This window comes from Agelaius tricolor, unplaced genomic scaffold (assembly GCF_023055355.1).
Source record: "Agelaius tricolor isolate 1412-34295 unplaced genomic scaffold, bAgeTri1.0.p SCAF_4, whole genome shotgun sequence".
Classification (NCBI taxonomy): Eukaryota; Metazoa; Chordata; class Aves; order Passeriformes; family Icteridae; genus Agelaius; species Agelaius tricolor.
In genome coordinates this window covers 40927164-40941633 of record NW_027269264.1, presented here as the reverse complement: position 1 = coordinate 40941633, position 14470 = coordinate 40927164, and the positions used below count along the sequence as shown (strand labels likewise).

Genomic DNA, 14470 nt, shown 5'->3' with positions numbered 1-14470 from the left:
TTCCAGCCATGTCAATTAAGTCAAGAGAGGCAATTGCAGAGACTGGGAGAACGAAGACCCTAAACCCACTGTAGGAGAGGACCAAGTCTGAGACCATCTAAGGAACCTGAATGTGCACAAATCCATGGGATCCAATAAGATTCATCTGTGGGTCCTGAGGGAGATGGCAGAAGAAGCTCCTAAAGCACTATACATAATTTTTGAAAAATTGTGGCTGTCAAATGAAGTCCCTGATGACTGAAAAAAAGGAACTATAACCCCCATTTTAAGAAAGGGGAATGCAGAAGCCCCATAGAACTACAGAGCACCTTTCCTCTGTGCTAGGAAAGATCATGGAGCAGATTCTTCTGGAAACTGTGCTAAGGCACATGGAAAACAAGCAGGTGTTTGGGGGCAACAAATATGGCTTTACTAAGGGCAAACCATGCCTGGCAAATTTGATGGCCTTCTATGATGGAGTGCTGCAGCTTTGGTGGACAAGGGCAGAACAACTCCCATCGTCTACCTGAATTTAAGCAAAGAATTTGACAGTCCCACTTGCCATCCTTGTCTCTATGTTGGAGACATTTGATGGATGGACCACTCAGTGGGTAAAAAATTGGCTGGATGGCCACACACAAAGAGTTGTGGTCAATAGCTCCTTGTCCACATGGAGACCAGTGAGAAGTGGTGTCCCTCAGGAGTGGGTCCTGGGGCTGGTACTGTCCCACACCTTTGTCAGGGATGTGGACAGTGGGGTCCAGGGCAGTCTCAGCAAGTTTGCTGCTGACACTGAGCTGGGTGGGGCACTCGACACAGGGGAGGGAAGGGATGGCATCCACAGGGACCTGGACAGGCTTGAGAGGTGGGACCATGCAGACCTCAGGGAGTTCAGCAAGGCCAAGTGCAAGGTCTTGAGAGCAGCCCTGTGGGGAGGGACTTGGGGGTGGTTGCTGATGAAAAACTCACCATGAGCCATCAGTGAGTGCTCCCAGCCCAGAGAGCCAAGGGAATCCTGGGCTGCATCCAAAGCAGCATCGGCCAGCAGATTGAGAGAAGGGTTCTACCCCTCTGCTCTGCTCGGCTGAGACCCCACCTGGAGCACTGCATCCAGCTCTGGTGTTCCCAGCACGATGACAAGGAGTTGTTAAAACAAGTCCAGAGGAGGGCCAGGAGGTTGGTGAGAGGGCTGGAGCACCCCTGCTATGAGGATGGGCTGAGCAAGCTGGGGCTGTTCAGCCTGGGGAAGAGAGGGTTGTGTGGGGACCTCACAGACACCTTGCAGTACCTGAGGGGGCCTACAGGGAAGCTGGGGAGGGATTCTCTGACAGGAACCGGAGTGCCAGGGCAAAATACACACCTGAAAGGAGAGAAATTAGATTAGGTGCTAGGAAGAAAATCTTTACTGTGAGGGTGGTGAAATACTGGAACAAGTTGCTCAGGGAAGTTGTGGATGCCCCATTCCTAGAAGTGTTTGAGGCCAGGTTGGATAAGGCCTTGCGCAACATGGTCTAGTGGGAGGTGTCCCTGAAATGGCAGGGAGGGTTAGGATTAGATGGTCTTTAAGATCCCTTCCAACCCTTAACATTCTGTGATTCAATGACTCCATGACATGCTGTCTTTACATTTATAGATGTTCTTTATTCTTGGTATAACATCTACACTGTATACCAGAGGCATGTAGTTAAAAGCAATCCTGGAATAGGATCTGAGTGGAAAAAGGTTTCACGTCCTGAAATGGGGAAGAAGGGCAATTGGTCTTAAATAGAATATGGGGAAATACAGTCTTGCTTTGATGAATCAATTTTTTAATCACTTGAAGATGACAGTTTTTATAGGCATCTTTAAGTGAAACACTTATGCACATAGGGTGTAATTTTTACTTAGGCACGTTCTTTGATCACTTTGATCACATATACAACCTCTTCAGTAAACAGCCAAAGAGCTATTTTGTCACATATCATTTATCAGTGTCCTGACAGGTGTGTAAGATTTGAGCAGCATTGTAACCTGCCAAGTCACTACCTTGGTTTCTGGCAAGCAGTAACTACCAGCTGCCATGCCAAATAAAGAGCTGCTAATTCATACTGGACAAAGTAGAAGCAGGAGGACTGAACCAAATAACTAGCTCACATCTGGGAAAAGTCATGGATGTCTCTCTCCCCAGTTATCTCCTCTGTTTCACCAACTCGGATGCCTTACATTTGCTAATGTAGTACAAATACTTTTTTTTCTTAGCCTTCTGCTGTTTTGGCGAGTGGAAGTGACTTATTGTATGGCTGAGTACTAGAGAAGAACTAGAAGAGGGGGAAAAGGTACAGAATGAATACAGGATGAGGAGCACCGAGTCTGGAGGGAATCTTCAACTATTTAAGCTTTCTGGTGTGCATGGGATACTAAAATTTTTCAAAGGCTTCTAACTTGGCATTGCAGCCAGCTTGGTCATGCCTGTTCGTGCAGTTCTGTGCTCCACTGTGATGGGATATGTCATGTGGTATTTTCAGCTGAAGCATTATTCAAAAATGTTTTTATGATTTGCCAATGCTTCTGAATTCCATCTCCTTTCTAAGAAAGAATGGAATTGCTGGAGCTAGTTAAAGGAATCTGATAAAAAATGTGTTTGCTTAATTCTTGGAAAGAACTGGACTATTTTGTCTGAAATGCAGCCTCTTCTGTCTCATATCCCCTCAAAAATAGGATATCTGCATGTAGGATATCAGCAGAAGCTTTATCTCTTATTATGGGGAATAAATGATAATGGACCACTTTATGGACTGGCTTCATTTCTTGTTGGTACACATCTTGCTACTGCTGTATTTTAGGAATATGTCACTGGACAAACTCCTCCGCATTTTTCTTTGTATCCCACATGTGCTTTTCTTTTTTTTTCCTCCTGTTTTTTACTGTCATAGCCCTAAAGTTTATAAAGTGCTTCCCAAGACAAACTTAAAATAATATTTAAGTTGATTTCTGACAGAAACTGAGCTTAATGCATTGTTTTTTACCATGTTTTTCTAATTTAGATTACTGTAAAGTTTAAGTTTTTAGCAAATCCAAGAAGTTTTTGTGGAAAGAACCATAGCATAGGGCATAACCCCTACTGCCTATATCCCACTTAGATCTCTGTCCAGTGACCTGGTGCACACCTGCTTTGTGGCATTATCTGAACCTGTGGGAGGAGGAGATACTTTGTTGGGACTGAAAGCTACTGATGTGCCTGTTCTAGGGAGATAGTACTTGCCTCCCACCTGGAGCCTTCCTGAGACACAGGTTTGATGGAGAGCTGAAATTCCAGACAAATCTGAAAACCTAATGTGAAACATGGACCCCAACTAGCTGCAAAATACTAATGACCACCTGTTGCTTATGAGCATGGTAACTAGAGCTACTTGTCCAGGAAATAGGAATACTGGGCTCTAGGCCCTTGTGTGGTTAAGGGGATCTGACACCTCTGTTTTCTACAGGCAGATCTTCTACTTACTAGCCAAAGGAGTAGTGTGGGTGGCCATTCATGGTGGAGTTGGGCCACTCTACAGATAGGTTCTTACAGACAAGTTGATGAAGCGTAGACTGGGTGAGCAGTGAAGTGAATTGAAAACTGGCTTAATAGATGGACCCAGAAGGTGGTGATCAGTGGTGAAGTCAATCCGGGGGCCAGTCACTGGTGATTTACCCCAGTGGGCAATACTGGATCCAGTCCTGTTCAGCATGTTCTGGATTAGAATGCTGGCCGAGCCCGCCTTCAGTGAGTTTGCTGATAACACAAAACTGGAAGAGGTGAGTAATAAGCCAGAGGGCTGAGCTGCTGTCCGCAGAGACCTTGGCAAGCTGGAGAAATGGGCTGGCAGGAACTTCAATAAGGAGAAGTGCCAAATCCTTCATCTGGGGAGGTACACCTCCGGACAGCAGCACAGGAGCCTGGCCAGGTCTCTCTCCACCAGCCAGCTTTGCAGAAAATGCTCTGGTGGTCCCCCACACCCAGTAGAGCATGAGCCAGCAATGTGCCCTTGTGACAAAGAATGCTGGTTTCCTGGGCTGTGTTAGGACTGCAGCCAGCAGATCAATGAGGTGATCCTGTCCCTCTGTTCAGCACTGCTGAGCCCACACTTGGAGTATTTAGTCCCGGTTCTGGACTCCTGATGGCAAGAGAGACATGGACATACCAGAGAGAATTCAGGGAACGGCCTCAGTGATGGTTAATGTACTGGAGCATCTGCCATATGGAAGCTGGAACTATTCAGCCTGGGGAGGAGAAAGCTCAGAGGAGTCTCAGCAGTACCAAAGAGCCAGAATCCTCCCAGTGATAGGACCAGAGGCAGTGGACACAACCTCAAACACAGGAGGTTCCTTCTGAGCATCAGGAAATACTATTTTTGCTATGAGAGGAATGAGCAGTGGAGCAGGTTACCCAGGGAATTTGTGGACTCTCCATTAAAGGAGATCTTCAGAAGCTGTCTGGACACAGTCCTGGCGAACTGGCTGTGGGAGGCCCTTTGTAAGTTTGAATCAGATGGTCTGTAGGTGTCCCTTCCAAACAAATATTCTGTGATTCTGTAAGTGCTGATAGCACCACTCAAGGCAAGGAGAGTGTTTGATTTTTGTAATTTTTTTTTGGTACGGAACCCTAGATTCATCTGTCCTTTCAGAAGAAATCAGTCTACTACTTTGCTTTCTTCCTTCTTAACCTGGAGTCTGAGTTTTTTGGCTGCACAGTAGTTCAGTAGTTCTTTTCTTCAAAAAGAAAGGCAAAGAGAGGTGCCTTCCTTTGTCTTTGCAGTGTACACTCAGGTCTGCTGCCAGGGCAAAACTGGGAAAAAGCCAGTATGAATTCATCCTCTTTTGGGTGAAAGGTGACCTGGACTGATGTCCACTTCCTGAACAATTTCTTTACTAGGTGGTGATGAACAAGATAGGCAGATCATTCCTTCTCCTGTAGCAGCCTTCATTTTCAAAAGAATTTGCTGGATAAATCTGCTTAGAAAAGAACTAGGCAGGCTGAATGTCAAGTGAATACATTTCTTACCAGTTACTTGCATGATCTTTGGAAGGTTAAACACTTGTGTGGATTGGATTGCCCTCAGCCGTGTTTTAGGTTGCTTATCTTTCTATTTTTTATCGTAAATGTGTGCAACTTGTCTTAGTAAAACTGCATCAAATTTCTCCATTGTTCAGGAAAGCAACACTTAGACAAAACAATACTTCACTTGAATACAAGTGAGAAAAGCTGAATAACATTATTAACTCTGACACAAATGCTAACAAAGTTTTAAAAGGGCATCTTCACTTTACTTTTAAAAATAAAAAAAATCATTTAAATTTTTTATTTTATGACAGCGTTTTCTGCCCATACTAACTGAGAAGGACATGTTCAGCAATTTGATTTGGATGTTTGTCCTGCTCTGCAGCTCTGTAGCAGGTATGTTTCTGGATTATTAGCACCTCTCTTGCCATAAGAATTTTTTCCAAAATATAACATTCTCCAAATGAAATTTTGAAGAGTTCTGAAATATATTGCAGCTTAGTTGTAAATGTTAGTCTTAATAGTTTAATGTATTTTTGGATATTGCAAGTATAATGATAAAATTTACAAGCTATGCATGTAAATTGCATGCATAGCTTTTACAGATAGGAATGTTTTATAAAAACAGGCTTGAAGTCCAAGACTTTCTTTTCTTCATTTAGGGCTATTAAAAAAGTATCTGAATGGAAACTTCCTCATTATTTCTGTGAAGTTGTTGAAACATCACTCTAATGTAAAACCTATTTAACCTACCGTAATACAGTAATTCATGTGAACTGCATTTTCAAACAGGACTGTCTGATTTGAATGACTAACTGGGCATTTTATTTGAATTCTATATGAAAAAAATTAATTTAATTATCTGTAGGCAACAAAACAACTTACTATTTTTCCACTAGTCTTTTAAGGGGAGTATGGCTATGTGATGTCTTTGATTTTGTTTTTAGATGAAAACTCCATCAGAGATGCTGACATTTTTCCTTCATCTTCTGAAATTGAAAGAGGATCCTCCCTGAAACTATCCTGTGTTCTTAGAAAGAACTACATGCCGCCAAGAAATGCAAGCCACATCATTTGGAAATTGAATGATAAATTGATTGCTCCAGAAAACTATAACATTGTGAATAAGACTGTATCTAATATAACCATCCATAATTTCACTTACAGCACAGCTTATGTGGAATGTTTAATGAAGTACTCGGACAAGGAAATACCTTTGGTTCACACAGAAGTTAAATCTGGCTGTAAGTAAAAGGCAGAAAAAATAATCTTAACTCTTTTTAACAACTTAGTATAATAATTTTACTTCTAAAACAGCTACTTTTGATTGTGTTATTTTAAAACACGTGTATTCAAGTGTATATATATATATATATATATATATATATATATACACACATATATATTCATGCACACATACTTTTTTTTTTTAAAATAAAGCATAAAATTACCAGCATTCCTTACTGACACAGGTCTGTAACCTTTCTGACCCTGAATTTTGCCTAGCTGAAGTTTTCTGTTGAGTTCCAAAGGTAGTGGGTCTGTTCCTTTGGTTATATCTTCTTTCTAGCCTAGCCAACTTCAATTTTCCCCAGAGAGGATTTCCTCTCTATCCTCTCTTCTAAAGAAGTTATAATCCGCTCTCTTATGCAGAACATTAAAATATGTATACAAATTTTCTAATTTATTGAACAGATTAAGTCCAGAGTATAACATATGCCTGGAGGGTCCCATTCTAATAAAGAAGCAATAAAAGCAAAACATCTGTAGAAAAATATCCAGCAAAAGGTCTTGCATATCTGCGAAGCTTAATGTGCTGTAAACTTGTTGATAAAAGATCTTTTGACATTTCCATTAGATGGGACAGAAAAATACTGTTTTGAAAAGAGGGCTTTGTCAACCCGTTGATTTCACTGGACACAGTTTTCTTCTACTCCAATTTCTTCTAGCAGTAAAGAAATTGAGCTGTAACAAGAAAGTCTTTTAGAGTGTTACATTTTTATGGATGACTTCAGACTATAGAGATTGCAGAAGGTTGTTTCCTTTGTGCTATCTTGCTTATAAGATAAAGAGAGCCCAGAATTAGTGATCTCTTCGGGGTCACACAGATCTGTTTCCCAGGAACTTGTCTTCTCCACTCTTTAGGCTGTGCATGTTTCTCAGATTTGGGTTTTTCCTAGGGTAAAAAATTAGATATTCTGGGAGAGAACCAAAAGGAGTTCTGTCTGTTAGAGAATGTCCTTTTTTTTTTTTTTTGTGCTTTTGCTGTTTTTTTGTATTCCTCTTACTTTCTGGACTCACCTCAAACTACACATGTGTTGCAGAGGGGAGAGTGCGTACACTTGGTGTTCAAGACAGTGTATGCAGTGGTTTGATATATGATAGTTAGAATTACTGCCTTTAGGTGCACTTAGTAAAGTATTTCTGAGAAATAGTTGGAGAAAAATCTTGCTGTCTCCTCAGGGTAAGAAAGAATGGTTTTGATTTTTGTATTGTGAGGAGTTCTGAGGGCAGTGAAGGATGATAAAATGAAGCGCTATGAAGACACTGAATGATGTTTGCCATAATTGCTTTTTGACCAACAGAATCAGGTGTGCATAAAGTTACTTATTTTACTGGACTTTTTTTAACCTTTGTCACTGTAGTTCGTCCAGACATGCCAGAAAATATTTCCTGCATTTATTTCTATGATGTTAACCTTACCTGTACCTGGAATGCAGGAAGAGAAACAAGTCTTACAACGAACTATACTCTTTACCGAAAACTGTAAGTACTAGATATACTGGGCACTGGGTTGCTGGGGTGTGGCAACCAGTTCTCTTCCTGTCTCTCCCTGACTTCTGTTTAATGAAAACTTGAAATCATCATGGAGATTGGAGTCTTGGCATTTGTCAGTAATTTTAATTGATTAATTCGGGGTTGGTAATTGTTGAAAATACTTGCAGTCTGATTCCTTCTTGTAGTGTGCTGTATAAATGAAATAAGCATTCTCAACCAATATTCAGTAGAGAAATATTTATATTCAGAGCTGATATTCAATTCTTCTTTGAAGTAACATTACTAATAAGATTGAAAGTTGAGTGACCATGGTGAATGGAGGCATTTTATGGGAGAGTTTCCCAGAAACTTTCTATGTAATGAACTAACCTAATTTTGGGGCCATAAAAAATATTGATTCCTCATCTGCTTTAAAAAATTCCCATCAAAATTCATTAAGCCACTGCTTTACTGCAGTATTCTGCTTAACTCCAGTAGGATTTATTCTAGTGACCCTTGGAGTCATAAGGTTTCGGTCAAAAAATCCAGAGTTGTCCTTTTGGATTGCTTGGGGATTTCTATTTACAAATACAAATTATGTGGTCTCATGCTCTCCAGTGTAGAAGCCCAGATACTTGGTTCTTTCAATTTCAGTTAGATTTTAAATGTTGGTTAGGAGCTTGCTTTTTCACAAGTGACTGTGAAAATGGTGAAATCAGTGTTGTTCCAAGGCAGATCTCAGGTAGGATTTTGAAGGTGATAGTACAGATTTGTCCCAGATGCACTTGTCAGTCTGTCCTTTATAGTGCTGCTTCTGATGATGCTCTCTTTTTCTGCCTAACCAAGACTCCAGGTAATATTGTTTCATGAAGAGATTTCTAAAATGCCTAAAGTTATTCTTGAGAATGGCAATGAATTCAGACTCTGGAGGGTACTTTTTCATATTGTACTAGTGTATACCATCTTTGTAATTTAAATGGTAGATTAGCAAAACCTTTTTAGTTTTATCTCCATTTTAGCTTTGACATTTTAAGCTTCCATCTTTTTAATGTGGAACTTTCTTACTACTTCTGGTGTTTCTATCTTTTATAACTTAGCTGCTTTTGTGAAGCCAGAAGTTAAAACAGCCATTGAAAGCACATTTCAGTATTATTCCTTCCTGTATAAGCACAGACTTCTTATTAACCACAAAGTGAATTGGATTGCAGAACTGTTTCCAGCCAAATGTAAACATAAGTTTTAATCCAGTGTCTCCCTAGCTGAGTAGTCACCCTAGCATGTGACTACAAAAGCACTGGTACAAGGGGACAGGGAAATTAGCTAAGGGTATTCGTTTGCACAAACATGTAATCTAAAAATGTTCACTGGTAAAAAAGTCTTGCATTCTCAAAGATATATTAATAATAGCCTAACAATTTGTTTGAATTATTCTAAGAAAATCCTTTAGTTTCTAACTGCTTTTATTTTTTTCTTTTTTAGGATGTCTTCTCCAGATTTAGTTAGATCCTGCCTGACTATAACAGAGTCGTGTTCATTTTTTTATCCTGACAATGATTATAGTAATGATTTTTGTTTTCAAGTGGAAGCTAAAAATGTTTTGGGTGCATCCTTAACAGAGTGTGTCCCTATACCTTTGCAAAAAATAGGTAATTAAAAAAGAATCAATAAGGATTTAATTTATGACTTTTCCATGTAAAATTCTTCCAATTGGTTGGTGTTACAGCAGTAATTTACAGCAGTTTCTTGATCTTATTGTGAGGTGGTGAGAAATGACAGAGTGTTGTTTCCATGCTAGGCAACATCTAACTGCAACAATATTTCTTTAGGCTAATGTCTGATATATCCATTATAAATTACTAATTTTTAATTATTGAGAAGTAAAGGCCATATATTAAAACTTGTTGTCAAACTAATTGGTACTTGGACTCTACTTTAATATTTCTGAGTGGTACCAAGTATCAGTGCAACACCTGGCTGCAATGGGTAGTGGTATTATAATTTTTCAAGGGCCACCCATCATATGCTCTGCAATTCCACTTTCTGTTAAAAATAACCCATCTGTTCTATGTGCCGTAATAATTGCACACAGGAGCAATAATAATATTTTGTCTACCTCTTCTCCCTCTGTCCTGTGCTTCTCCTCTGTTCATTTTGGTGGTGGAGTTAAGCAGTAACCCTTATAATGGAATACTTTTTGCTGCAGCACTCATCATCAATCACATCCTTTATTCTGTGTTCAGATCTACTGTGACTCTTCATTACTTTCTACACTCTCTATGCCAGACATGTCTTTTCCTATTGCTAGTCCATTCTTTTCCATTGTCTCCTTTACACTTCTCTGCCCCTCAGATAATTTCCAGCTGAACTCTTTCCTCATCTGCAGTTCAGTCTTGTCTTTGGCATCCCAGCTCTGCTTCATTTGTTTTCTCTGCTGTTGTCTCTGGGTAATATTTTTCAGTGCTGATACAAATGAAAGATGTCCGCACATCTATTTGAGAGCAGGTTTGTGAATAGAATCATAGAATCATAGAAAGGCTTGGGTGGGCAGGGACACCTTCCACTAGACCAGGTTGTTCAAAATTCCATGTAATTAAATCAGTTAATGTGCAATTTCTCTTACAGATAATTTCCCATATGTAGAACTATGTCTGTAAAATAAACCATCACATGAATACTCTAATAGCATGTGTGTTACTGGGATAAGGATTTAACTTCTTGGAACACAAACAGATAGAGAAATTCTGAAGTTTTATAGAAGCATTTTCCTCTATTAATGATCTTGTTTCTTCATTCTAGAGAAATTTGCCCCTCCTGAAATAATTTCAGTTAAAAAAATCCCTGGTATAAAGCAGTCACTTGCAGTAACCTGGAAAATGCCTGAGAAGATTATCCCTTTAAAACATATTATTTGCCAGGTTCAATACAGAAACTTGTATTCAAACTTTACCGTAAGTTACGTCATTTTTCTTTTGCATGGCAGTTTCTTTGTGACTAACTTCTTAATATTATAAGAATTTAAGTTGAAAAGAGGCAACAAATAAATAGTTTGAAATAATGATAATAACCTTGTTATTTTACTGGAATATTACCAGAGGTGCATGATCTTAAGAACATGGTTTGGTTTTCTAGGGTTAATTGTCCTTTTTCTTTTGGTCATTATCTGTTTTGATACATATTGTGCTTTTCAGTATTACACTGTGGAAGGATGAGGGATGACCCTACACGAAGGGATTACACATGCAGTCAGTAACAATATTTTGTTTTTCCCTTGCATTCTGGTGTTGAAAACAGCACTCACTTAAAACTGCAGCATTTGAATCTGGTTAATATGGAATGATGTTAAATACAAATACAAAATACAAATTTTGCAAGATGAAAAATAAGGGAAGTTCTTTTCTTTCTGACACTTAAATGGAATGGTTGTAAAACCCCCAGTATTTGCATAATTCAGATTATCTATTCCTATGGTCTTCAATATGGAAGGGATTGTATTTGTTGTTTTACTGTTTCTTCTTCCAAATTAAAGAACTGGCCAAGTTTCTTGGATTGGTTTTTAAGTTCATTGAACTGAGATGTCTGCCTTGATCTTACTATTTTATGTACCACATGTATAATTGTGGGAGAGAAAAATTCATCAAAGTAGTCATCGGAGCTTTAAAAACATTTATAATATTAAAGATGTTTCTTACTAGCATCCTCACATTTTCAAGCATCATTACTGTAAATATAACATACTAGTTCTTCAGGATTCAGGATGATTGGATGCGCAGGATGGCTCAGGTCCAGTTGGGGTATTAGGAATGGAACTAACGATTGTTTAAGACCTATTTGAGATGTTTATCTCTTTGGAACCAATGCACTGGCATCCTTGTGACACATTCTATGAGGTCCTTATGTTTTCAACATTTGGAAAGGACCTCATAGTCCTTGGAGGGCTACAGCTTTATTGTGTATTTTGTCTAGTTTTCAGCACGCGCATTAGAAATCACCTGTCTGGTTTTTTTGGTATCAAATACAGCCTATCATTTGCTTCCTCAGCTCACACCTGCATTTTCACACAGACATTTCAGAAGAAACAGGAGCTATCCATGATTAGAAAAGACATAGGAGCTGCTTCTTTGTCAGCACATATATGCAAAAAAAAACCCAACCCAAAACCACCCCCCCAAAAAACCTAACTAAAAATGTTTGCACAAATGACAAATATCTTCTTGGCCTTTAAAGTTATCTGACCAAACCAGTCTAAACAGTTTGGTGTGAACTGTTTTTACTGAGTGAAAAACATGTGACTTGTTTTTGTTCTTGCATATACTAAATTTCCAAGTTTCTGATTTTAATGCAATATCATTAACAGCCTTTTGGCAAGTAACTAAAAGCTAGTACATCATGTCTCCAATTCTATGTCAGTTCTGCCAGAGGTTGATAATAATTTTGGAGGCTTTTTAATTTTAGATTTGTTGCAGAATCTATCACCTACATGGTTTGGAGACCCCTGAATTCACTCTTGTAGAGGCAGATATTTTTTGACAGTGAGTTTCTTGAGATCAGAACAGACTAAAATCTTCAGTTACATTAGGCACTTCTCATTATGGTGTTCATATGAGTGAGTATCTGCGTTTCTTGTAGTTTCTATAGTACAGTCTGCATTGTTATAGACTGATTAATTTTTGATTAGAAGGTTCAACTGATGGAAGCCAAGAATTTCTTCACTGTGTTTTAGCTCTGTTGAGGGTGTTGAAGTGAGTGAGGTTCCTTTCAAGACAAAGAAATGACTCGCATTGTCATTACTTTTCTGAAAAGATAACACATAATTTATTTCTTACACTCCCATCTTCCTTCACCACTAACAGGCTTCATCTTATTTTTTACCTCTTGGTACCAGAATTTTTTGTCCTTTCATTAACTTTTCTTTTTAATCCTGTGCTGATAATGTTTGGGGTAGCCCACAGCTGCACTGTTTTATGGCTAACAGCTAGAAGGCCTTGTAACTCAGAAAAGATGAACAAGACAGGAGACAAGTACCGAGCTGACTCAAACTGTGAGGAATCACTGGGGGAATCACTGCTTCCCCCAGGATGCTGCTGCGGGACATAATTGCAGTAATGGCTTTAGCAATAACCACTTGCTTCCCACCGGTGGGAACTGCATTCCTCCAGCAGCTTGTGTGCACAGCTGCTCTAGAATCACATGTGAGCTGCACCCTGTTCAAGCCACAGGTTTGGGATCAAGTTTTTCAAACCCTGGAGTTTTACAGGAGGAACAAAGGTGCTACACAGAAAAATGAAGTTTAAAACAAGGAATTTTGAGTTTCAGAGAAGTGAGGTGGTATACACAAAAACTGCATCTTCTGTGTTTCCTTAAGAAAATAAGTCATATATCTGCACTAAATTTTATATCAAATAATTTTTGTTCTTGTTCCTATTTCCAGGAATTTGTCAATGTCTCACTGAATTCTAAGAAGAATATAGGATCATGTAATCTCACAGGTCTGTGGGACTCCACAGACTATTCTGTTGCCATTCGGTGTGTCAATAATGAGTCAGCATTTTGGAGTGGATGGAGTGGAGAGAAAAGCGGAAGCACAGAAGAAAATGGTAAGCTGCCTACCTGTGGAAGTTTTCTTCTATTATACTTGGAGGCATTAGGATTTAGTAGGGAAAAACTGTGTTACAGCCTATTATCCTCTATTGAATTTAGAATCCTGTTGCTTAAACAGAACATGTTTATTTTGTTTAAAGATAGAAGAGGAAAACTGAACGACAACAGCAAGTATTGGAGGAGATTTGAAAAGTGATTCAAACAACATAGGACTAAGGAAGAAAACAGATGAGTAGACACTGAAGAGAGGGAAAATTAAGAGTGTACATGAAGATTTAACAAAGCAAAGTAAGATAGCAGAAAAGTAGTGCAGCATGTGTGTTCAATGAAATAAATCATAAATAGAGAAATCAAAATTCCAGTTTTAAAACAAGACTAGAAAGTCTCTTCTGGGAGACTCTAGAACTGAACAAATAAAAGCAAGCAGCAGGAAACTTATAGAAAAAAGAAGTACCTAATTAGGGGAAAAAAGGCATTGTACTACAAAAGATAAAACTTACTTTTAGTAAGTTTCTCTTAGACTCTATGTTTGACACCTTTTGAGTTTTTTAACCATATTAGAGAAACCTTTTGATTGTTTTCACCATATTAAACAATCTTTTTAATATAGCAACAAATTGTGAGTGGATTTTTTTTTGTCTTTAAACAGCTCCTTCAGGAAAAGTGGATTTGTGGAGAGTAATTGAGTCTTCACGCTCATCTAGAAATAGATCTGTACATCTTATGTGGAAGGTACATACATTTTTTTGTGAATTGGTAATCATATTGATATCCTGTAGCTGATGTTGTGTTTAAGTAGGACATATAACTGCCAGAGGCATTTCATGTTATCAGAAAAAAAAAAGCTCACTGAACTAAATTAGAATTGAAAAGGCTTTTGTTTACTGAATGGTAGATGAATGGAGTTTTGTAATCTGTGTGGAAAGGGAGCATTTAATTGTGTTCAGATCACTGGAAAATCTCATTGAAAGTCTTAAGCTGCATTTAAATAATCCAGTTTACCGAAGCTGTGTTTAAATTCACTTTAATCTTCTAGTAAAGTGTCCAAAGGCTCTTCATATTTCAAATCTCAGCATTTGACTTTTGAAATCCATCAAGGAAATTGTTGTGGCTGTC

At 38.7% G+C, this 14470-nt stretch overlaps 1 protein-coding gene across 12 annotated transcripts in view; it reads left to right on the top strand.

Annotated features, from left to right (window-relative positions):
* IL31RA (interleukin 31 receptor A) overlaps positions 1-14470 on the top strand; it is a 34347-nt gene that overhangs the window by 4883 nt on the left and 14994 nt on the right. For all 12 annotated transcript variants that reach the window (XM_071425396.1, XM_071425401.1, XM_071425392.1 and 9 more), the window contains 7 exons: positions 5314-5395; positions 5947-6243; positions 7645-7765; positions 9236-9402; positions 10553-10704; positions 13185-13350; positions 14004-14086. In XM_071425396.1, coding sequence (XP_071281497.1) covers positions 5314-5395; positions 5947-6243; positions 7645-7765; positions 9236-9402; positions 10553-10704; positions 13185-13350; positions 14004-14086 — 1068 coding nt within the window. The remainder of the gene's footprint in view (positions 1-5313; positions 5396-5946; positions 6244-7644; positions 7766-9235; positions 9403-10552; positions 10705-13184; positions 13351-14003; positions 14087-14470) is intronic.